General features: G+C 33.7%; 4 protein-coding genes across 7 annotated transcripts in view; 1 reads left to right on the top strand and 3 right to left on the bottom strand.

Moving 5' to 3' along the window:
* LOC145972330 (uncharacterized) overlaps positions 1-5,275 on the bottom strand; it is a 38,192-nt gene extending 32,917 nt beyond the window's left edge. The window contains exon 1 of the mRNA XM_083100873.1: positions 4,577-5,275. Within this exon, the coding sequence (XP_082956999.1) occupies positions 4,577-4,760 (184 nt within the window). The 5' untranslated portion in view covers positions 4,761-5,275. The remainder of the gene's footprint in view (positions 1-4,576) is intronic.
* Positions 5,276-16,908: 11,633 nt separating this feature from the next.
* Positions 16,909-18,124, top strand: LOC145972336 (RWD domain-containing protein 4). Its single transcript, XM_083100889.1, has 4 exons — positions 16,909-17,101; positions 17,427-17,536; positions 17,615-17,810; positions 17,900-18,124. The coding sequence occupies exons 1-4, from the start codon at positions 16,997-16,999 to the stop codon at positions 18,065-18,067; spliced, it is 579 nt and encodes a 192-aa protein (XP_082957015.1). The 5' UTR covers positions 16,909-16,996; the 3' UTR covers positions 18,068-18,124.
* Positions 18,086-20,738, bottom strand: LOC145972333 (RUS family member 1). 2 transcript variants are annotated; one of them, XM_083100881.1, is made up of 9 exons: positions 20,455-20,738; positions 20,190-20,347; positions 19,863-20,023; positions 19,564-19,756; positions 19,391-19,506; positions 19,116-19,312; positions 18,787-19,046; positions 18,505-18,691; positions 18,086-18,420 (listed from the first exon to the last, which is right to left on the bottom strand). In XM_083100881.1, the coding sequence occupies exons 1-9, from the start codon at positions 20,516-20,518 to the stop codon at positions 18,350-18,352; spliced, it is 1,407 nt and encodes a 468-aa protein (XP_082957007.1). In that variant the 5' UTR covers positions 20,519-20,738; the 3' UTR covers positions 18,086-18,349. The 2 variants fall into 2 exon arrangements, with proteins under 2 accessions (XP_082957007.1, XP_082957008.1); XM_083100882.1 differs by lacking the exon at positions 20,455-20,738 and having other exon boundaries at positions 19,891-20,023; positions 20,190-20,341.
* Positions 20,739-20,743: 5 nt separating this feature from the next.
* On the bottom strand, positions 20,744-23,519 carry LOC145972332 (uncharacterized). Of its 3 annotated transcripts, XM_083100879.1 has the most exons (4): positions 23,479-23,519; positions 23,199-23,347; positions 22,355-22,576; positions 20,744-21,997 (listed from the first exon to the last, which is right to left on the bottom strand). In XM_083100879.1, exons 3-4 carry the CDS (start codon positions 22,537-22,539, stop codon positions 20,746-20,748), a joined length of 1,437 nt encoding a protein of 478 aa, XP_082957005.1. In that variant the 5' UTR covers positions 22,540-22,576; positions 23,199-23,347; positions 23,479-23,519; the 3' UTR covers positions 20,744-20,745. The 3 variants fall into 3 exon arrangements, with proteins under 3 accessions (XP_082957005.1, XP_082957006.1, XP_082957004.1); XM_083100880.1 differs by having other exon boundaries at positions 23,229-23,485; XM_083100878.1 differs by having other exon boundaries at positions 23,199-23,484.
* Between the last annotated feature and the right edge of the window lie 604 nt (positions 23,520-24,123).

The raw sequence follows: 24,123 nt of genomic DNA, 5'->3' as shown, positions 1-24,123 counted from the left end.
CAAATTTTCCCCGATAATAATCTGTCGTAAAGTCCGCCCCTGTGCACGAGAGCTCGTCGGACGATACGACGAGCGTTCACCGGGAAGCACGACAACTTTGTACTAGTTTTTCCAAGTCGATCAGCCGACATTATTATGTTTTCTCAGTAGGGGTAATTAGGGTGGACATCGGGAGAGCGCATACCGGGCACGAGGAAATTACCCGGGTTTACGACGAACATCGGGATCGACGATGTTGCCAATGACGCGAGACTTTTGTGGCGGCCTTCCGATATGAAAGGCATATCGAGAAAAATGTACAGCGTGGCCCCCAACGCACATCAATCTTTCATGATAGATTCTTCGACGATATCGGAGTTGATTTTCTCGTAACGAAAATACTGCGGCATCAATCATTTTCGAGTTATTAGCATGGGAACGTGAATAGGTTTTCAGGAATTAAGCTTCTTTCTCGAGTACTTAATTTCCAAGTATTTATTATTCGAAGCTAAAAATCAGCGGTCACGCGCTGAAAGGTGACGGCATATAAAATAATTATAAAATAATTATGAATTAAAATTATATATAAATTATATAAAAAATTATATAAAAAAATTATAAATAAAAAATTATATAAAATAATTATGAATAAAATTTTTCATTCTTTCAATTTTCTCTTTTTAGATAAGATAATACCATACAAGATATATATTTTGGAGTACACTTGCAATAGTTGATAATATTTTAAGATATTTAATTGGAAACAATGAAAGACTGACGATGCATACTTGGAAAAGATAATAAACAAAAAGCCGGATAATTGAATCGCTGTTATTTTACTGAAATTTCTCCGCAGATTCATTCGCGATCGCGACCATTGCCACATGTAATTTATCACGCAATCACATTGCGTGTCGCCGTCGTGGGATCGAAACGTTATTTATCTTAATGTTTTTCGTTATTTATGTATCAGCATCTACGGTTCGCGCAGCGTCGCATCGGTAGCGGTATAATTACTGCGTCGGATTAAATACGGGGGAAATTGCGAAGCTCCTTTTGATACTCCCCCGATGCTATTTCCCAGCGTGTCGATGTACCTTGCACATGTAAATGCATTCCTGCGGCGAGATTGGATGCCTCAAGGCGAATAAAATTATGCGAGTAGAATATTACGACTTATCCCTTTCATCTCTCGATAGGCATTGAATAAGTTTCTTTCGCGATAATTATATTTTAAGACAAAGAAGCTCTCGTAACAATAAGATCGGAATGTTCTTTCATCGCGCGAATATAAAGAATTATCGCTTCACGGGCAATCATTACGAGCGCGCGACTTACATTGTGTGACTATTATTAGCACCTGCGAAAAATATTCTTGCTTACACGCGTTATTTTTCCAGAAAGGAAAATTAATTTTCTCGAGCGCAATCTGGCTCCTCTCGAACCTGGCCAACGCGATACGTAATAACTGATGACGTAAATCCATCCGTTCACGCTTCCGGCCAGTAACTTCATCGAACGCGACAGCATGTATCCGCTTCGGTATGAGATGAAAGAGAGAGAGAAAGGACGAGATATTAGAGCAGGTGCTTGGTCGCATATGCGACATCCAATAAAGCAGGACAGTCCTCATATCGAAGTGCGGCAGCCAAGAGTTGCCAGCGGGATGTAATTTAACAATGACAACGATGAAACTGCAGCATCGCGTCTTTATTTCCGAGGGCTCGGACGGGATGGGAAAACTGAGAGGCGCCATCGCCACCGATTGGAGTTATCTTTTCAATTGGCTCGTGACAAATGGCTACATGTTGTATTACAACACATTACAATCGGTTACATACTCACGTGTGTCGCCGCGAGTGCCGGATCGAGTTAGTCGACTGCGCTCTCTCGATGATCCTTCGTTGATGTCTCTCGAGAGATTTATCGTTTAACGGGCGATCGCGAAACGCACACAAACGTGACGTTCGATAGCTCGCATAGTTTCCCCCGGGTGATGGATCGCCGTTTTAAGATTGTGGCTTTTGCTACTGCTACCTTATTCATTGGCCCTCTATTCACTCTTACGATACTGTCATATTTCTCTTGTTGAACAATAGTGGTTCCTTCTATCAAATCCCTTGTCTCAGACATTACATTGGCTGCTTATATAAAAATTTTCCATTATCCGTTAATTGCTTACGAATATACGCGGTCTATTAAGACATTTTTATCGACTAATATATTTTCATGTTTTTTCGCTTCAGTTGCGTATCACATATCAATGAAACATCATTACATTTGATTATGATTGTAATGCATTTTCTCTGAAAATTTGCTTTTTAAATAATAAGAATGTAAATGACATACGGGCGAAAGAAAATATCGAAATATATACGAGATATATTTTCAATATATATGCTTGCAAACATTTAAAAAATATTTTATATTTCTTCTTATCGAGTTTTAATAAACGACATGATGGTATTATACAATTTTATTATTTTTTGCATATGTAACATATCAATTTAATTGAAAAATTGTGAGACCTGTCAGCGTGATAATAAATGCGTAGGGAAAGGCTAATGCACGGAACTTGCTACAATGTGCAGTCTAACGAACGATTTTCATCGGGATGGCAGACGCTCGCAACTAAAGATCGTTTAAAGATTCTCCTCCGTCATGGCGCAAGATGAGCCAAACATTTTGGCACAACTCAGTAATGGCATTGCATCAATACTGTTTCATTTTGCCAAGAAATTCTTGCGCAAGATATCAAGGATCTGGCACGAGGTCATGTCGGCGAAGGGCGTGGAATTTTCTAAGAGGGATGATATATAGAACCAGTCAAGCCTGGACATCCATGTAAGATCCATTCGACAGAAAGTAAGTGGGAAAAAAATCACTTAAATGATCTGAGAGTGAGGAAAAGAAAGAGAAGGAAGAAAAAATACGAGCAAAATTGAATTGAATAAACGAAAACAATTTGGGAAAAATTTCGAGTAATCGAGATATTCTAATAGAAACAATCAAAATTGATTGTTTCATTTATATTAGTGATCTATAATATATTATCTATAATATATAATTATGCATATATATGTACATTTGATATATAAAATAATTTAAAAAATATTTATCAGTTGTCAGAAGTCAAATATATATAAGTTTCCTGAAATTGTTAAAAAGATTTTATAATCTGGCATTTTAAATTAAACGACATATATTAAGCTATATATGTATAATTCTTAGGATCTAATACATTTTTTCTAAAAAATTATAAAACTTAAAAAAAGATTCTTTTTATATATTTTAATATTAGTGCATTTACATACACATACAAATTGAAAGAAAATTTAACAGGAAAAACATTTTTATTACTTTACGTAATATAATTAAATTTTTGTGATAAACAGAAAAGTTTCTTTTTCTTGGCAGTAATTAAGCAAGAGACATACATAATGTTACTGCAGAGGTTTCCTTTTTTCACGGTGGAAGGTCGGCTCTAAAGAGAAAGGGAACGAGTTCCGAGACCGCTAAAGTGACGCGAGATAATAGATGTAAGGCAGGAAAAAGCCGAACAAGGATGGAAATCCGGCCGGGCGGCCGCGACCGAATGAGAATCCAGGAAAATCCGTCCACTCACTCTGGTGGTACGATTAATCAAAGCCACGCGACGAAAATGAAGGCCATGCAATTTAGAATGTTCTTATTTTAAAGGTAAATGAAGGACGTAATTAAATCGAAAGATTTCTTAAATACTGGAATGGTGCATGCATATTTTAATATGATAAAAAGAAATGTTGTGAATTAAACATTTTTAAGAAAACAATGACAACTAATTAAATAAATGTATCTCTTTATGAAATTAAAAACAGATAGACAATTAAAAATGGATCATTATATAAATTATTGTCAGAATAGTTGAATGCATAAATTTTATTAATATTGTTATATAAAATTAAAGTAAAATTAATCGTAATTCGATGCTCCAAAAGTCGGTGCTCATCGTGTATTAACTCTAGCCCTATAGTTGCGCAAAAGATGATCCATAGATCTCTCGATCGAAAACAATGGTCGTTAAGATAGATGTTCTCACGACACATGGGAAAAAGTATCGCTTGAGACTCATGATTTTTTAAGATATAATACCTATAGGATCATTATAAGATTTATAGACATGCATAATGATAACATCCAACGCGATGATGGTAAAGTGTAATGCAAATTTTGTTGTATCAAATGTATGTCGTTACATTTGCATAATTTGCATAAAATATATATTTCAAATCGCCGCTAAAAATACTTTTCGTTATTTTCAAAAATATTTCAAGATTGCATTGCATTTATAATTAACATATATATCTCTTTATATTCTTCATTTACGATAGCTTTGATAATTTAAAATGTTCGCGTCCACAGTATCGCAATAATTATTTTTCATTACAACATAATCAAAAGTGAATCTGGTAAAAGCTTCGTTTGAAATATTCACATTTAAATTCATACTTACACGAAGATGATAATCTGATTCGAACGGGAAAACTCATGGCGACTGGAATCGCTAATGGGGTCTCTAACGAGTTAAAAGCATGCAACCCATCACCGCACCGCTCACCTGGCTTGATCTCGCGGGGATAAGCCTGCGCCCGCGATTCATCCGCGACGAGCAGCAGCAACGGCGGCAGCACGAGGACCACCGAGATTCTAACGACGCGCCCCAAGGTCATCTTCTTGGTCCCGGCGCCGATCGAGCTCCGCGTTCTCCGGTACTGTGAAGGGTCCGGGCACGCACTGATCATCGCCGAGGCGAGGCCCTACGGCGCCCGTAGGGGGATCGGGACAATCGACAAATCAGAACCCGATACCGTGCCGTGAGAGACGCGAGTGATGACCCTCCCAGATCTCCGCACCAGAGGTCACGCGTTGGTTGCACCTGCGACCTCGAGACCTCTAAAGTCGCTGGCGGCGACGACGGCGAGATTTGACGGTGTCTGTATCGGCCGTATACTCTCGGTGCAACACGAGTATCCGCGGCAACCGGGCCGGACGAGTGAGCGAAGATCGAGTGAGTGAGGATGGACTGACAGACGTGCGGGCGTACGCACGAATCAATGAAGTGAGTGGTACTTATCCGTATAGGAGCCCTCACCTTACCCAACTCGGACCACCTCGCCACCTCACCCCGCTCCTCTTCTCTCGCACGCACGCCTCTCTTTCGCTTCTCGTGCCCGGCTCTCTTCTCCATCGTCTCTCTTCCTACTCTTCTTCTTTTTTCCGTCTTATTCTTCCTTATCCTTCTCCTACTACCGCTCATCTTCTCCTCCTCCTCCTCCTCCTCTTCCTCCTTGTCCTTCTCCTCCTTCTCCTCCATCGTCGTTTCCTCCGCGTCTCTTATTCCTCACCTCCTTCGCTTTCCTCTCCCTTTCTTGCCTTACATTCGATTTACCGTTAATTGGCGAATATTTTACGAAAAATTTCACTTCTAACGCATCCGTTTGATCGGATAATTCATAATGTCCTGAATGATTTCACTTTTCGAAATAATGTAATTAAATATTCACTTTTAATTGGGAAGATTAATTGACGTCTGAAGAACTTAAGAAGCATATTTGTATTAGATTCGTGCAAGATTATTTCCCCCTTTAATATTTTGTATCGTTTATATAATATCAAACTATATCGTAATTATGCATTGAATCGTTAGCCTCTTTCCCTCTCATTCCTCCGCAGTCTCTTTATTTCGTCAAGTTACATAGATTGCACGGACTATCAACGGAAAGTTTTCGTAAAAGCGCAACACAAAGAGTTCCAATCTCGACAGCTTCTGCACAGTCGCCTTGACACCCACTTTTATCGCGAGTCAAGAATCTTAAGAGTAATTAGCAAACTTCTCGGGCGACAAAAAGTGCAACATTATACAATATTAATCCTGCAGTGCACAATTTGATTATTATCTTTTAAATAGCACATTTATGTGTATACGTGCAAAAATTATGCATGATATTAAACGATGATGAAAATACGATGCGTCCTTTTTTAAAAAAAATTTGAATTAAATTTTTTTTAGTTATTTTTATTTTATTTGATTTTTATTTTATTTTATTTTATTTTTATTTCTTTGAGTTAATTTTATTTTATTTGATACCATATATTATACATGGCTACAGTTAACGGATGCAATATTATATTTTTTGTCAATATTATATTTTTTGCAATATTATATTTTATATTAAATAAATAATTTTTTAAATAGAAGACTATTAATGTACAAATAATAAAGAAATATACATCATTAATTAAAAAAATAAACTGCGTACATATCTTATGCCAAAAGAAATTTCTTAAAGACATATTTAAGCTTATAAACTAACTCGCTACTATTTTAATTGCTTCTGCATTTCTCGAATACATTTAACTTTATTCATATTTACATGACACACATACATCAAAGAAGATTTTTTATATTTTTACGAAAACAATAAAAATATAAAATATGCAATACAAAAAAGAGGAAAAGAAATATACAAATATTTGTATATATTTACATGAATGCATATTTCATTTTAAGATAAGTATTTTAATTATAATTAAAAAAATAGTAGAAGAAAATTTCGATGGTAAAAGTTGAGAGATTTTACGGTGAATTTCCTGCAGAAATAAGTCCTCAGAGGGGAATTGGTTAATTATAACTCAAAGAAAAAATTTAAAGGAGGACGCGGCGTATTTTTGGACACTAGCAGGTAGTGTTCTTTCGCACATTTTGCCTTTTTATTCCGGCTCCCTCGTTTACCCACCTATCTCCATCGCGTTGTGTTTCTTAGCATCCGCCGCGAGATGTGTTCCCACACGTTTAAACCCCACCGGCCACCTCTGTTTATCCGGTATCTCTCCGGTATAGAATCGCGCCGGGTAATCCTTCGCGTGCAAACATCCTCGCTCCATTCGTGCCATGGCTCTCGCACGTGCGGACGACACGCGATAATTTTATTCCGGCGCTACCTCTAAATAGCTTCGTTATTTTTGTCTCTCGAAACGAAAACAACATCTCGTTCCATCCCTTCGCGATCTCCGCCACCTTGTTCCCGTCCTCGCGCAACCGAGATTTTCCTCTTCGCGGATTTATTGAAATTTTACCGGGAAAGAACGAGGGACAAGTTCTTCTTCTCTTCTCCCGTCGTCTTTTCCCGTCCGCTTTGTCTTTTCCATGATGCAAACGCAAACCCGAGACGTCGCCTTTGTCACTTATTTCCCGCTTTTCTCGGCACAATTCCCGCAAAACGTCGCCGTCTGTCCTTTCGACGCAAAGATCTCGGACTCATTTTCCACTACTTAATTTATATAAGTATTCCTTCCTCTTTCGCGCTAAACATTGCGCGATATTTTTTCCTTGTAATTATGCCACTGTAGCCATTAAAACTATTAGAAATGTAAAAACATGAATTATTCTTCTGAAATTAAATGAAGCGCATAATCACAATCTTTAAATCAACGCAACAATTTTCCGATATAGTGGAATTAAATATAATAATATAACACATAACTAAGAGGAGGTCAATACTGGAACCTAACCCATGTGTTAAAAGAATGTGAGGCGACAAGGGATAAAATACAAAGTGAAGATTTGCTGAGCGAGGAAAGTAGAGGATTAGAAATAATGAGAAAGATAGAACGAGAAAAGAGAAAGAAGCAGGAAAAAGAAGAAAAGGACAGACATAAGGAAGCGCAAAAGAAGGAGTTCAAACTAAAGAGAAACAGGCGGAAATTTGAGACTGAAATTTATAGAGTTATGTAGTTAAAAGACTTTAAGTTTGTAAGTTTTTGAGTTTTTAGAGCTCTTGAATTTTTAAATTTTTAAGTTTTTAAGTTTTTGAGTTTTTAAGTTTTAAGTTTTTGAGTTTTTAAGTTTTCAAGTTTTAAAATTTTTAAGTTAAAATTTTAAGATTTTAAAGATTTTAAAGATTTTAAAGATTTTAAAGATCTAAAATAATAAAGACTGAGTTTATAATTTAATTACATTGTAAAATTGGTATAAATATACTGCAAAAATTGATGTATTGAACAGGAAGTCTATCCTAAGCCGAAAGACAAAGATTAGATATAAATAAATAATAATAATATAATATATAACTTATTAGAAAAATTATTTACAAAAAAATAGATATCGCTAAATAAAATAAGAAGGCGAAGCGGAATAGTGCTTCAAACATCAATTCGCATATCTAGTGTGTCGATTATATTTTCTGAGGACTCCTCCCCGTAATGGATGTCGCAATATTTTACACGTGCTTTGGCTCTCGGCCAAATATAAGTGTATTCGACGTTTTCCTCTTGGCTGCAATACCGCGACAAACTACATTGCGTTGTAAAGGCCGCACTATCAGCCGTAAAACTTTTCGCGCGAGGCATTCGCGAAATATCGATTCCTGCTGAAAGCAGTTTGGACACAGCTGAGACCATCACGGGGACGCGGATACATTTTTCCGGCGAACGCGGCGGCGCACGCATTTTCACAAATTTTCTATAATGGATAGCACAATGCATCGAAATGGCGCGCCAGTGCTTTTTCCTCGCGCGTCAGGAAAAGCTATTGTGAATAAAATGCATTAACTAGAATCGCTTCCACATGGCTTTTCGTTTACTCGCTGGGCCAAAACAGATCACTTCCAACAGTACGAGAGTCCAACAGTCCGTTCGAAGCAGGCAACTGGTGGTTGACGATTGAAAATAGAGGTGTATTGTAATTAATTTATCGGAGGAAAAATTATCAAGAGCATGTCTACTTTTTTCATTATGTAACTTGAACGAAATTTTACAGAATCAACACTCGTTTATCCGAAAGAGAAATTTTAAAAGTGCCTTGAATATATAAATATGCAAAATAAATGTTTGTGCACAAAAACTTACAGAATATTACGATAGTCGTAAAAATTTTAAAAATTATAATAATCGTACAAATATGTCATGCATATAGAGAAAATATAAATAAAATTTTTTTTTAAACTTTTACTTTAGATATTAGAATTTTTGTGTAAATCTTGCTCATTTTCATATGATATTCAACGCTACAGAAAATTTGTTTACAACAATCAATAATATTTATATCATTAAATTAATTAAACATGGCAATATCATTTTATGTTAAAACTGATCAATAAAGTAAATGTCTTTCGTAAATAATTTGTCTTTCCAAAGAAGTATCATGGAAAATATGTACATTAAAAAATTATTGGATTTTTAACATCGCTTATGCTACTTTAATTAAAAGAAAAAAAATAAATATGAGATCTGCAAAAATGTATTAAAAATCGCTTTCATAATAGGCGAGCATTACGTGAACAATTGTGACGCGAACACTCGCACATAGAATGACCAACGAGAGAAGAACTCGAGACCATAGTACGAGAGAAAAGCGTGCCATAGACAAGTCTATCCATCTTGCTCGCCTGACAAATCTGGGGAAATGGAGTCTCGAACGCACGAAGCCTCTCATAGGGCTTAATAGCAAAAAAAAACACAGTTCACTTGTAATCCTGGGAGCCGCGAGATGCCTGAATGATCTGCTCGCGCAATCATCAGCTCTCGTTGAAAAACAGAGCAACGGGCAACTTTATACAAATAAGAATATTACAATGTTGATCTCTTCTTTTAAATTTCAACTTGTGCTACAAATTAATAATATCGATCGTTAGAGCACAAATGACAGCAAACATTTATCGCTAAATGTATAGTGGATTAAAATTCACACTCTAGCATTTATATTATAATTATTATGTCTATGGTATATTAATTAAATATATTTTTGTAGGTAATTTTATATATAATTTTATTTATTTTCCCTATGTGTACATTATATTTATTTATATGTACGATTATTTGAAGTTTTTGTGCTTTTATGATTACTCTTATTTTTGTACAAATATTTATTTTATATTTATGTTCTCAATGTATTAAAAATATATGTTTAAACGAGAATAAATGCAAACATTGATCGTTACATCTGTTCGCACCCCTGTACGATTCCTCGGCTTGCAACTGCGTCTACCTATGAAGCTAATTGTGATGTCGAGACGAGAGTGAAGAGATCGTTACATCGTAGATCATCCATTTATGGCCGCGTAGCTATCTGGTCGTCCGACTTCACATGAAGATAGAGTCGTTTCAAACGAAAGCCGACCTCCCGTGAGTATCGAGTATTTTATAATGAGATGGAGGTTCATTGAGCTTTGATCGAGATTACGATTAATTTTCTCTTCTCCTTCTTTATTTTTCTCTCCGCTCCGTTCTTTTTCAGCATTCTACTCTTCTTCTTCAGTGTCATCTCAAGTTGATTTCAAAGTCTTGTTACGAAACATACTAGTTTTTTTGTACAAATATTTTCTCATCTTATATCCTCTCCAAAATGGTCTCTGTATCTAGAAAACTATATCTTGGAGTCGATTCTTTTCTTCATTGATACAAAAGAAAGATAAAAATGTGAGACAATAATTAAATTAAATCGATAAAATTACCATTTGATAAATATTTATTGTGTCCCCTCATATCGATTTTCATCGATCAAACAAGAGTCGCGCAGACCTTCTGTAATTGGTTCTGTTCGACGTTCTAGGTCGTTGTTTTCGGAATGTCAAAGATGCGAATAACTTTCGCAATCTCGTCGTCTCCCACCGAAGTAGGTGTCCATTGATCTATGCACGCGGCCTCGAACGAGAATTCATTGACTGAACGAAGAACTTCGGAGAGAGGGAAAGAGAGAGAGAAAGAGAAAGAGAAAGAGAGAGAAACAGCCGAACTCTGCGACGAAACGACTGGATTTCCGATTCTGAAATTGCAAACTTCCCACGCTTCTCGCAATAGTTGGAAGTCGGCCGACTGATTTTATGCTCCCGCGCGTTTGCGGATAGCACTTTGCTTCATTCTCTCTCTACGTGTCATTAACGTATGGAGTATGCGAAAGAGGAAGTTAGATGAGCGACGTGAATTATTTCGGGAGCCAACTGCTTCGAAGGATCTTGTTAGAAAAAATGACAACCGGAGAAACTATATTTTGAACGAAAATAGCAAGATGAAAAGTAATAGCAATTAAGAAGCTTATTAAGATAACGTCCATGATTAATAATATTAAGAATATAATAATATGATGTCAAAATAATAATAAAAATAATAATAAAAAAAATAATGATAAAATGCTAAATTTGATGGAAATTTTGCGGCAAATTTTCTCACTTGGAGATGCATCAAAATAATTGTGTTATACAATTATTATTGTTGAACCGAAATTCATACAAGAGCACAGGTACCATCTTTCATCGGCGAGTGCAGAGCATGTATCGGCGAATGCGCTAATTTCCGTGAATGCACCAGCGCCAGAAAAACGATTTCTTGTCGCGGCACGAGATCTGGTAACAGGTGGAGAGGCACGGGGAATTCCGTCGCACATAGTCACGTCGGTGATCACCGCCGACGACGACGCAGGCGGTCGGCTTCTTTCGTATAACTTCTTCGAGGGCGACTTCAGATCCATGTTTCATGAGTTACTTCGCGCAGAGAGGGATAAGGCCGGAGAGGGTTAAGGCCACCGCGGAGCAAGAGCCACGTTGGCCACGATCTACGTGGCTCCCAAGACTTACCCTTTCGTGACCGGGGAAAACTGAAAATTTCACGGAATTCTATCGAGACGTTTCCAAATGTGTAGAAAAGAATCAATCTCGATAGAATCTTTATATTCGATCAAGTCAAATTTTTATAATGTCAAGATTTATAAATATCTATAAATAAAATAATATACATATAAAAGATAATACAAATACGTATTTAAGAAAAATGAAGAAAACAATGAACAAATATTCTTAACGAATTTTTTTATTCAACATGAATTAAGTAATTAAATATGGCTGTCACTAATATTGTCAATATTGTTATAATATTGACAACTTATTTTTCGTTATAAAAAAATTTAAAGTTTTATTCTTTTCTTAAAAAATATAGATTTTTGAAATTCTTTCGTTATCATATTTGGTTCGAGTGAAATCATTAAAATTATGTCAACTGCGAAAGTTATCAACAATGCATATTAGATTGCGATGAAAATTTTAAAGAAATATTAATATAGAATTCGATATATATGTACTTATATATTATAGAAAAACAGAAAAAATGAAAATTTTGTAATTTTCTCATGATATTTACTTACAAAATAAGATGTGTACGTAATAATTGCGGATTAGGTGTAGCGGAGGGTAGTATATCTAAATTACATACCTCTAATGTCTACCCATTTAGCGAATTTATCAAGACGAAGTATGGCAAAGTTTAACAGTGCCATGTGACGCCGCGGGATAGTAAAGATTAAGGATGTCGCACACAGTGGCACTGGTGTCATTCTAAGTGCATGCAGGATTTCAAAGATGATAAACTTCAAAGGAATTTCAAATTAAAGCGAAAGAAAGTCAGACATGCTCTTTAGAATTCGCTCGAAACGCAACGAAACGAAATCATATTTAAGCTCCTGCGAAATTGGGTCGCGGGTAGTTTCGGTTACCTCGCTGAAATACATTTTATATAAAACACCGTCAAGTAAGATCTAAATAAGTAAACAAACATTGAGTATATTTTAAAGTCATTTAAATTGCACAATTCTGCGTAATTAACTTGGAATTATGCTAAATAGAAACTTCTTGCATGAAAATTCTTCGGTAAAATTTCTTTCGATGCAACGAGTGAGATTTCACTGAATCTCTTTGCTTTTCTAGAAGCAAGACTAAAGACAAATTTTTTTAAACAATGTCCTCGAAAGAACGAAAAATATAGAAATAAAATTTTCAAAAATTAAAGACTATGAAATACATAATAATTTTTGAAAATCCATACAAAATTTCTCTATATACGAAATAACGGACCCTTCTCGAGCTATTGAAAATCCGTAAATTTAGGAGGACGCAAATACTCGAAATTTCCGATTCTCCCTATGAATACAAATGTCCGCGGAGGGATCGTCTAATGTAATATCTCGTGCTTATCTCGCGCGCAATATTCCCGTATCGTAAGTCTCGTCGGTGTGCGGCGAGCTTTAAGCTCGGCACTTACCGAGGGAAGTACTGCTGCTCTGAATCACTGGCAGCACACGGCGATATTCTTTCTGATCGATGCGCTCGCGACGATACGGCGCCTGCAGTCCGTCCTTTCAGATACACGCCCGGCATTTCGAGCGAAAGCCGCATAGATGCGCACCGGAGAAAACCGGGGTAGGACTGATGATGATTAAGCTCTACGCGTCGGGTTGGTCGGACCGATCGATCGAGAAATGGAGATCTCGTTGTTTTTACGAGACTAGAAAGATCGAACGAGGTGGGACGAGTACTGGGAGAAAATGCGTACACACGAGGGAGATTAAAATCGAAAATTGAAATGCAGCTTCGTTAGGACGAATTTTCGACAAGTATGTGGAGCAATGTCTTAAAAAATACCCTTTTTTAATTAAAAATATGTAAATAATGACAAGAAAATTCGCGAGATTAGATAGAATGATAAGATGGAACGTTCGTGCAAATATTCCACGCAATTTCGAGAAATCTTTGATACGTTAATTGCCAAAATTAAAAAGATATTGCGATAAATATGTATTAAAAATGGAAATACAGCTGTTAATATCGTGTTGTGTATTAACAATAGAACAATAGAAGGGAGGAAATGAAATAATAAAAATATTGAAACGCAGAGAGAATACATGACACATTAAATTTGGCTCTAATCGTTTACTATCCCAGTTTTCCATAATGGATTTCTAGTGTAGCGGATTTAATAGACGTTTTGATACCACATGACATCGACATTGTTCCGCCCGTCAAAATGCTGCAGCAAGAGAAAACGTACCAGCTGCGATATAATAAACTTCTGCGCGTACGTTCATAAATATTGACAGCCGGCCGACATAATTATTAATTACCACATAATTACTCGCACATTTTATTGGGGCCAAATTTGCTTTGTGGAAAATAGAATGTGACAAGTAACTTATGAGCTTGCTGCGTGCATTAAAATTCTTTGACGATATATTATGCGAATTATAATATTGCGATATTATAATAATGGCAATATACTTATGTAACATTGTAATTTTATGCTTCGTATGTGCGAATAATTAAATTAAATCAAAATTAAAACAATCGACGATAAAATGCATCGTTGAGAATTGTAAAATAATTGAGCGAATGCAATTTATCTACATTTATTAACGTATCTTTAATAATATAATACAGAAATGTAAAGTACAAAATTCATGTACTAGTAGTTTAAATAAATATAATTACGATAAACACAAATTTTTCAAGCAAAAATATTGCTTCTAGATATGTCATTTATGGAAATCTAGTTTACTATATTTATATTATATAATCTTTTATATTTAAGTACACATTTACTTTCTCCAAAATAAAGATTTCATTGAAAATGTTAAAATTATAATACTAAATAAATATTGCTTAATAAATATGATATATAACTGTATCGTATTCAAATTTCCAAATTTATTAAATAATGTTTACGCAGTATCATAATTTTGATATTTTTAATGAAATCTTTGTTTTAGAGGAAGGTAAATGTGTATTTATTAAATATAGAAAATTATATGATAAATATGTAAAACTAGATTTCTATAAATGATATATGTATATAAAGGTAACATTATTACTTGAGGAATTTGATGTAATCTTATTTATTTAAACTAGTACAAGAATTTTTTCTATATTTTATATTATTAACTTTTACATTTTATTATTGGCTTTCTATTTTAATTATTCTAATTGATCGAACCATTCTAAAATCACAGAATATAACTTTTATAAGTTCCTCGCATTCCATAATTATCGTTTTTTTTATATTTCATTTATATTTCATTTCATTTCATTTATGTTTCATTTATTTACTACAATTTACAATTATTTCAAGTTTCAAATTTATTGTCAAAGAGAGATGCAAATAAACTATTTTCCAATTAATTTCACGATTATTAAATATGTAATGGAAACTACAAATTATTTAAATATATATCAGTATATAATGAAAAAATTAATATTAAAATGTAAAGAGATCTTTTCTTGCAGCATAAACTGCAAGAAGACATTATTTAAAATAAGAAGGATAAATTATAATATATAAAATCTCTTTTCAATACAATAGTCTTAAAATTTTAACAGCGGTAGAAAATTGCCAATTAATATAACATGCAGATATTGCTACCAAAATGATTTATTATTATCATTTACGATATTCACAATATAATTTATAAAAAATATGTAACCGAAAAATATATTAGAGCTGTATAAACAGCGCGTAGATAAATTTGTTCGCTTTTTAAAGATAAGTAAAGTTAGATAAGTAAAGAGATTATAAAAAAGAGATTAGGATGCTGGAACGAGACATGATTAAACGCGGCCGGAACATCGTCGTCTCTACAATACGTGGACGGAAACTACGGGGTAGATTTGAACGGAAATTCGCATTAATCCGCGACATCGTGTACTTTTCGTTTGCCGCCGCCTCCCTCGTCGGTCCACTATCCGCTTTTCGCTTCATTTCTCCGGCTCGCGTTATGATACGGCAGTATTTACCGAGATGGCATATGGCCAAGCGGAAAGGGGGAGCAGGGGTGGTTACTACTTGGCCATTTTTGCCCGATGCGCCACGACTGGACATCGGAAACGCGAAAAGCTATCGTACATCTCCCAGTTTAAATGGTACATATAACTCTAAATGCGACTTCGACGCAATTCTCTTCTCGCTTGTACGTATATAACTCGCGCGATTAAATTCTGCGGAAAATAATTTACCTTGCACGTGTCTCGCAGTCGTCGCGCCATCCCTCGATTCGTTCAATTGGAAAAGGTCTGCGTTTCTGCGACCAACGATGAGGACTTGCTCTTTTATTTCGCCATCTTTTCGAATATTTTTTTTTATCCAAGATTGCATCCATCACTTTTATCAGCTGGCATTAACTATAACAGAAAAAAATTACAATGTCTCATTCGCAAAGAGAGTGCTGGATAAATTGTTATTTTGTTATCAGTTTATATGTTATATGTTTATTATTTCATACATCGTCATTATAATTTATACAAGTTTATAAATACTGTAATATTTGAAGCGCAAATATTTACTAATGATGTGTATAAAATATCGTACATTTTCCGTAATTTTAATCTTTTACATCTATTTATTTATCGTAGAAATGTATTAGTTAATTAAACAAAAACAATCAACAACGTACCATCTACTTTTGCGTTATTAAATGTCATGCAAAGTGCTGATATTATTATTTTATTATCAATTTATTATATTTATATAATATTAAAACGTTATATACATTTAAAAATGTTGTTATCAGGCGCATGGTTTATTTACACATGGTTCATATTTATATTATTATTTCATATATCGTCATTATAATTTATACAACTTTATAAATACTGTAATTCTTGAAGCGCAAACAAATATTATTTACTAATAACATATAAAATATCGTACGTTTTCCCTAACTTTAATGTTTTTCTTTTTAACCTATTTATTTTATCGTGGAAATGTGCTAATTAATTAAACAAAAATTATCAATGTACCTACCTACTTTGCGCTGTTAAATCATGAAACCGCTTGAAATGTAGGATCAATCTGCACGAAACTTCAACGATATCCATTATTGCATAATTGCGCGAATGCAAATTTTGCGATAAATTGGTAAGCTTTGTTATCAGATACGTGGCAAAATTGATACTAGATACGCGTAATGTTTGATGTAACATCAGCGGAGAATATTCTGGCGGGAATCTAAGAAAATTTGCGCGCAAAATTATCGCGCGAGCGCTGCCATCTGGAGGAGAGAACGTGGAACTGCGTGGATAAAATAGCGAATCGCGCGCCATCTAGCCGCGGTTTGCGTAAAACAAAATTATACAACTTTTTAACCTCAAATTCGCGCGTGTGATCGCACGCACAAGTCCAGGGCAGTTCCACGATTGTCCAACATTTACTTCGCAAGGAAAGGGCGATGAGCGATGCCGAACTCCAGGAGGAGGAGAGAGAAGTATTACTCTCGATATATGACGGCGATCCGGCTTTTAAGCAGTTGACACCCACGACATTTCAATACAAGGTGCGAGAATCGCTTTCGCGTTTCCTGCTTAGGATAACTTTGTCATGATTAAATATTTTTGTATCCTGAGAAATAATTTAGCGTACAAAGAGATGGATGTAAAGGAGATTCCATCCTTTGCAACTCTTATTTCTACTCGATTATAGCTGTTCATTCCTCTCTTCATTCATAGTTTCAATATATGCTCGCTCTATTTTAATTACAGAGTAAGAAACAATTTTAAACAACATAAATGTATTTTACTTAACACGTTCAACTTCAATCGCGTCAAAATAAATATTATTATATATAGATTGTTTAGATAATGTCAATAATTGTTACGCAGTATGGAGAGGATAATGATATGAAATCATTCCTACTGGAAATATCATGGGGTGCGACATATCCTACAGAGAAACCAACCATCAATATGGATACATTTTACAATAAACATATGTAAGTGCAGACAAGCAGCCGCTCGATTATTCTTACATTCGATTACTTTGATTAAAGATGAATAATTGGAATATACAGTGTGGAAGAGGTAAAGGACAGGGTGATGAGTCTCATAGAGGCAGAGGCTGACCAATGGTTAGGTAGTGCTATGACCTATACGTTATTTCAGTCTGTCCAAGAACATTACGCAGATTTAGTGTCTATGCAACCAGACTCAGTCGTCGATATAAATTTGCATACTAGTAAATTGAAGATTACAGATGAGAATCAACAGGTATGTAAATATATATATATTGTGCAACATGTTAATATATTGCTACTAGAAAGAGTAAAGTAAGATACAGTAAAATGATGTGATCTAAGGTCGAGGAAACAATAAAAAAGCCCAAAAAGGAACATTTAAGTAAAGCACAAAAACGTAGACAATGGAATAAAGCAGATGGCAAAGGTGAAAGACCACGTGGATGGAACTGGGTGGACATAGTAAAACATCTATCACAGACTGGACCAAGATCAGAACAGGAGTCTTAGTTTGAGTCATCTATATCATTTTGTACAGTAATAAAAGGCATGTTATATTTTCATAAATTGTTGGATATAAAATCAATTTCCTTACATTTATATCTCCTAAAGTCTTTTTTTTTGTTATCAATTTCCTTATATTTATATCTCCTAAAGTCTTTTTTTCTTATTATCATATCATTAGTTTCTTACTACAATATTATGAAAAAGAAATATTATTTTAATATAAACAACATACTCTCTTTTCAGAGTTAATTATTTTTATATATTATCTTTAATAAGTTTGTATTTCTATTCTCCTTCAATACCCATGGAAAATTTCCAAGCGCCAACTGCTAACAAATTTGTATCCGTTTTCCATCCTGGAATTATTAACAATTATATTATATATGCTTATAATAGCAAATAAAAAATAAAATAAAAAAAATGCAATTATGTATATATACCATTTATGTTCAGATTCTCAAGGAATGTTTTATATTCATTAGAGACAATTAAATCTGTAGCACAGATACTTTGGATAGGTATCGACAATTGCGTATTGCTATTTGAATCCATAAATTTTTTATAAAGAATATATGTATTCAGCAATGGGTATGATGGTTCAGATGTTTCAGATTTCAATAATAAATCCTTTGTAACATTAAAATATTTATATAATAAATTACATTATACTATATTTATAACAAATAAAAAACTAAATATATATGAACACTTTTGCTACTTACAATCGGGATTTTTTTTGCTATACAAATGTAAAATCCACACATGGAAGCATAAAAATATGCTTCCAGTATTTCAGTGGCTTGTATATCCTTTTTAAGAATTACAAATATATTCCTGTTTTTGACATCTATTGCTATCAAATATTTTCTGTCCTCAAAGAACTTTAACAAAAATTCCATTTCCATAGATGAAATTACATTTTTCTTCAAGATACTTGCAAATGAAACACCAATTTTGATATTAAATCCGCATATACTCTTGGCTGAAAATAATATTCACAATTTGTTACAATTTTTTTATATGATGAAAGGGCATAGTTGTAATATCTTACTAGGATTGCTAAGTAGAGATACTGATTCTTCTTTATTTAGTCTCTTTGATTCAGGAATTCGCTCATTTATCATATAATTTTTAATGATTAAGGCCAGGCGATCTTCATTAAGTATATCTAAACACAGCACTTTAACCGCCGAATAATTCGCATAGAGATGGACTGCCACCAGGAAGAGATACAATTCTATTAAGTATCTATATGTATATAACTTCATCATTATTAATAGCATAATAATATAATAATAAAATACATAAATGTATACAGATACATACTGTCTATCATGGAACAAAGATAATATAAAGATTCCAATGAATGATGCTATTAGATTTACACACATCTCTTGACTCCCGTCTTTTGCAGCGACATCAGCCAGATTATTTCTTATTGCCTGACAGAAAAATAATATTAACAAAAATTATAATGTTTGAATTAATAAATTATTCACCTGATGTTGAGTCAATGCTACTCTCGTAGCTCCACCAGCAACACCGACCACAGATTTCATAATGGTGGAAATACACAGAATTACAACGGAATATGATGAAAAATATGACACAAGTAATTCCATTCCAGCTGCCATGTCATTCAGAATATCAGCAAATAGCCTCCATTTTTTGCATTGTCCATCTAATTTGGTTCTATAATAGAGAAAGAAACATTTTAATTAAACATTGATCAAATTTTACAATTATAAATGTATAACAAAAGTATGTACTGAAAAGTATCCATGAATCTATTCATTACCCATTCCACCATGCAAACATTATACTACCGACCATCCCTGCACCATTTTTCAAAATCCATGTTATTGCTGCTGCCAAAGGTGTAGCGTTGGACTCTCCAACTCCTATTCCTATCATTATAGAATGAGTTGCAAGTGTGTTCATTATAGTACTCGCAGAAGCCTGTAAAATATAAATTCAGTCTTCATAAATCATTGATCATATTCCTCACTGGATAATATAAAAGAGAGAGATTCTTTATAAATTTCTATGTGATAGAATTTTATCACTTTATTATTGATGCATTGAAACATATATCAAAAGTTTACTTGATTGAATTTGAACTAACCTGTATTGTATCCCATATCTGATATGCCGTGTAATCAGAATGCACACTGTCTGGGTATCCTTGCGGCAGAAATATCTCTTTAACAATGGACACGATTCGGGAACAAATGGATTGCTTTTCAGTCGAGTTAAATCTCACCTCATTCACTCCAGAACCATCTAACCAACAGGTATCATGCGGATTAATATACGATTAGTCGATGTACATATAAAAGTAATTTTCTTGATGTTTTAGAGAGAGAGAAGGTACTATGAACAAATTTTACCTTCTGATTTTACATAAATCGTTTCTTTTTCATTTCCGTAGCTTTCTCGAAATAAGACATGCATGTTTATCAAGGAGGGATTATCACACTAAAAATTTGTTGCTTGCTTTTGCCGAAATTTTGCTCTCTCTCTCTCTCTTTCTGCTTGTTATTTTTAAATAATCCTTGTTTATCACCAATATTTCATTTTCACTTCGTGAAGATAACGAATAAGCGGATAAATTAATGTAAATTGTCTTTCTCTTGAAAATTCTTTGCGGCTCATGCTTCACATCTGCGATCAGCTGTTCATCAGCTGTTCAGCTGCGCTTTTTCCCCGCTACCAAATATTACACAGGCATCACCGATAATTCCATTTAATTCAACGATGCACGAATCTAATCTTTCTTTCACTTTATTCGCGATGCTTTCTCTATCAAAATTTATAATTATTTTTTTCCGTTTCAAATTTATTTTACGATCAAAAATATTTACATTCTGCTCATGCTCGCGTTTACGAACGCCATTCATTAAATTATTTTCGAAATTGCATTCATCAGTCTCTTTTTTATTATTTTCAGAATCATCAGCGATATTGAAGTTACGTGACGATCTGTATTGCTGCGCTTTTGGATTATCATTACGCATTAAAGCTTTACTCGGCCACAATTTTTTAAGAGGATTTATTTTTACTTTACGATGATTTTTCGGATTGTTATTTTTTTTTCGTTTCTCATTGCCATCTGTATTTTGTGATCGTACGAATAATATTTTATGATTCATTCCACGTGCACAAATAATATTTCCTATTTTCTTCATACCATTTTCAAACCTTTCCTTTTTCGTATCTGTATCATTTAATTTTACATTACGAAATTCGTTGCTAATTGCTGTCGCATCTAACGATTCGTTCGCTTGGTTTCGTGATCCGATATAAAATTTCTTTTTATCCGATAGAGCTTCCTTCCTCTCCATTTTTTGCGTCAAATTATATTTCTTCGCATTCGATTTCGATCCGAAACAGCTCAGAAGAAATTGCTTGGTGTGGTTTTGACATCCGATCAAGGAGTATTGTACGCCTCTGGAGATCCTTTTCCTTTTAATTTTTGATACAGTAACATTCGGAGTGTCATAGTCGCAATACATATTATTAACGATGTCATTTTGATGCTCGTTGGGTCTCTTTAATTTTTCATCGGCAACGCATGAAATTCTTACATCCCCGATATCTCTTATATTTCTCGATTTCCCATCGATTTCTTTCCCGAATTTTTCTGCGTCCGAAATGGACTTTCGATACATTCCCGTCGCTTCAGACACGCGCGATCTATTTGGCCGTTCATCATCTTCGATTGATTTATCGTCACGCGGATAATCCTCTTTAAATACGACCGCCTCGTTCGTCGCTTTTACTTCCAGCGCACGTTTCGTGAATGATAAACGAGCGGATAAATCAGTGCCGCCTGGCGAATCGTCTCCTTTAAAATTTCTTTGCAGCTCGTACCGCGCACCCGTTCGTTTTCCCACGTTTTTCGTCGAATCGTTAAATTCCGATGGTGTCAGACTAGGAAATCAAAACGTTTTTCATGCATTAATAGATGATAAAACATGCACGCATGAAAACACATATGAATTGTAGTTTACCTCGATGATTTTAAATGGAAAAATTCGACAAGATAAAAAATTTAATCATACTTTAAGAATAAAATTAACGAATGATATTTTCGAGATTGATTTTTCAACAAGAGAGAGTTTGAAGTTGATTTTATGAAAACTATCTTAAATTTTAAACATTACGTCTAATTATATATTATTTTTATAATTATTTATATTTTATATCAAATATATTAATATTTATTTATCCGTATATTTACAAAAAATTTTGTTGGCAAGAATATTTTTTTAATTTCTCATTTATTACCTTGGTAAGTTACTTGTTACGGTTAAATAAATTTCATTTTCGTTTTTAAAAGCAATAATTTCCTTTCGTAATTGTACAATTCTGTTGTTCAATTCAGCTACAGCGATGGCGATAGTATCAATGTTAATCTCTGAGTTCTCAAATAAATGATACAGGTTGGAAGTTGTATTACAACATGCATCCATCAGTTATTTTTTTATGGCTATTTATTATGCGATATATCTAAAGGAAGAAAATAAGTAATAATAATATAATATTTAATATTTTAGTGCACACTTATATCTATACGTAGGTAATAATATAAATGATAATGAATATAAAAGATAATGACATAAATAATTTTATATTTTTAATAATATATCTAAATAATATATCTAATTAAGTATACTTGCACATGTCAAAAAATGTTACTAATTTGAAAGATTGATAGGAGAGGCTATGGAAACCTCTATTAACGGTTAGATTAATTTCTTATAAATTATGATTAAAATACAATGAATAAAAAGAAAATTCTTGTCAAAGTTTAATGCATATTTTGTAATATTTTAGTTTATTGTCAATTGTAGAGGGATAAATTGCGAAATCGTTACATATTTTATATTCGTCAAGTATGAAATATTATTTAAGTACAAAATGTTATTTTACCAAGGACTGTACGGACTCCACATTTTATTAAAAATCGCACATAAATTATTATTTTTTGTGTTGAATTACTATGATCTTAGAATATAAAAAAAGGCTATGTGTGTACATTATATATCATTCTCATATGTTTATAATTGAAAATAAATGTTGAGAATAAAAAATATATATGAGCATGTTTTTTAAGAAACTTTTCACTAACATTGCGTAATAACTCATTTTATGATCTTGCCTTGCGTCATCCAGGTGATTGTCCTGCATAATTTTTATACTTTCGCACACTGGATTCAGGATCATAATCTCGAATGACACATCAGCAACGAATCATCATGAATATGTTTTCCGATTGTTCTTTTTCTCATATAAAATTTTTTTTAAGATGCACGTTGTCATAATATTATCGATTAATTTATAGATGATTGTTAAATGCTTGTAACAATAAGTAGGTCAGCCCTACCAATAACGGATGAGTAACTCTTTACCGTAAGTCCGCAGTACGTCACGGAGTTCCTCGAGTCCACTAAGGAAACGTGAGAAACGTCACGTACGATTGGCAATCTTAAAGTGTTGTAACTTTCTCGTTAATCATATTATAAACATCGTTTCTGACATACATAAACATTAGAGACCCTCTAATAGAGAGCCTTTAATAAACATCATTCTTCAGTGAAATCTCAATTGATCGGAATTAGTATAATTTTAGTGACACTAAAATTTCGCGATAAAAACAAAATATTTAACATATATGAATTAATGAATTCATAACGAAACGATTCATGTAATAAAAATTTCCAAAATTGAGCTCATCTTAATGGAATTATAAATAAAACTTACAACATGATTGCATTGAGATTATCACAGAGTTTAAAGAAATTTCACGTATATTAAACTTAAAAAAAAAAATTATGTATACTTCCAGAGGAAATTTTTTTTTGTTTCCAAGTCTTAAATTTATATTTCAAATTTGACTATTTAATTCGGAAGCGTTCTGTTTATACATATACACATATATAAGCATGTATATGCACAAGTTCTTTCCTTTGGGAAAAAGAAAAATTTCAAGAAAATTAAGAAACAATTTTTTCAAAAAAAGAAACCTACTGGCAAGAGTGGTAACTATCAATTTA

Source organism: Camponotus vicinus, unplaced genomic scaffold (genome assembly GCF_025532165.1).
Source record: "Camponotus vicinus isolate PSW18456_S1 unplaced genomic scaffold, iyCamVici1.0 SCAF_5, whole genome shotgun sequence".
Classification (NCBI taxonomy): domain Eukaryota; kingdom Metazoa; phylum Arthropoda; class Insecta; order Hymenoptera; family Formicidae; genus Camponotus; species Camponotus vicinus.
This window is presented reverse-complemented; position numbering and strand designations above follow the sequence as displayed.

Coding starts and splice junctions, on each gene's coding strand:
- LOC145972333 (XM_083100881.1), bottom strand. CDS start 20,518: ATGCATGTCTTATTTCGAGAAAGCTACGGAAATGAAAAAGAAACGATT. Junction 19,313..19,390: donor TCTTTGTTCCATGATAGACA/GTATGTATCTGT, acceptor ATATACATATAG/ATACTTAATAGAATTGTATC. Junction 19,047..19,115: donor ATCTCTACTTAGCAATCCTA/GTAAGATATTAC, acceptor TATTATTTTCAG/CCAAGAGTATATGCGGATTT.
- LOC145972332 (XM_083100879.1), bottom strand. CDS start 22,539: ATGGATGCATGTTGTAATACAACTTCCAACCTGTATCATTTATTTGAG. Junction 21,998..22,354: donor GTAACAAGTAACTTACCAAG/GTAATAAATGAG, acceptor TTGATTTCCTAG/TCTGACACCATCGGAATTTA.
- LOC145972336 (XM_083100889.1), top strand. CDS start 16,997: ATGAGCGATGCCGAACTCCAGGAGGAGGAGAGAGAAGTATTACTCTCG. Junction 17,102..17,426: donor CCACGACATTTCAATACAAG/GTGCGAGAATCG, acceptor ATTGTTACGCAG/TATGGAGAGGATAATGATAT. Junction 17,811..17,899: donor TTACAGATGAGAATCAACAG/GTATGTAAATAT, acceptor ATGTGATCTAAG/GTCGAGGAAACAATAAAAAA.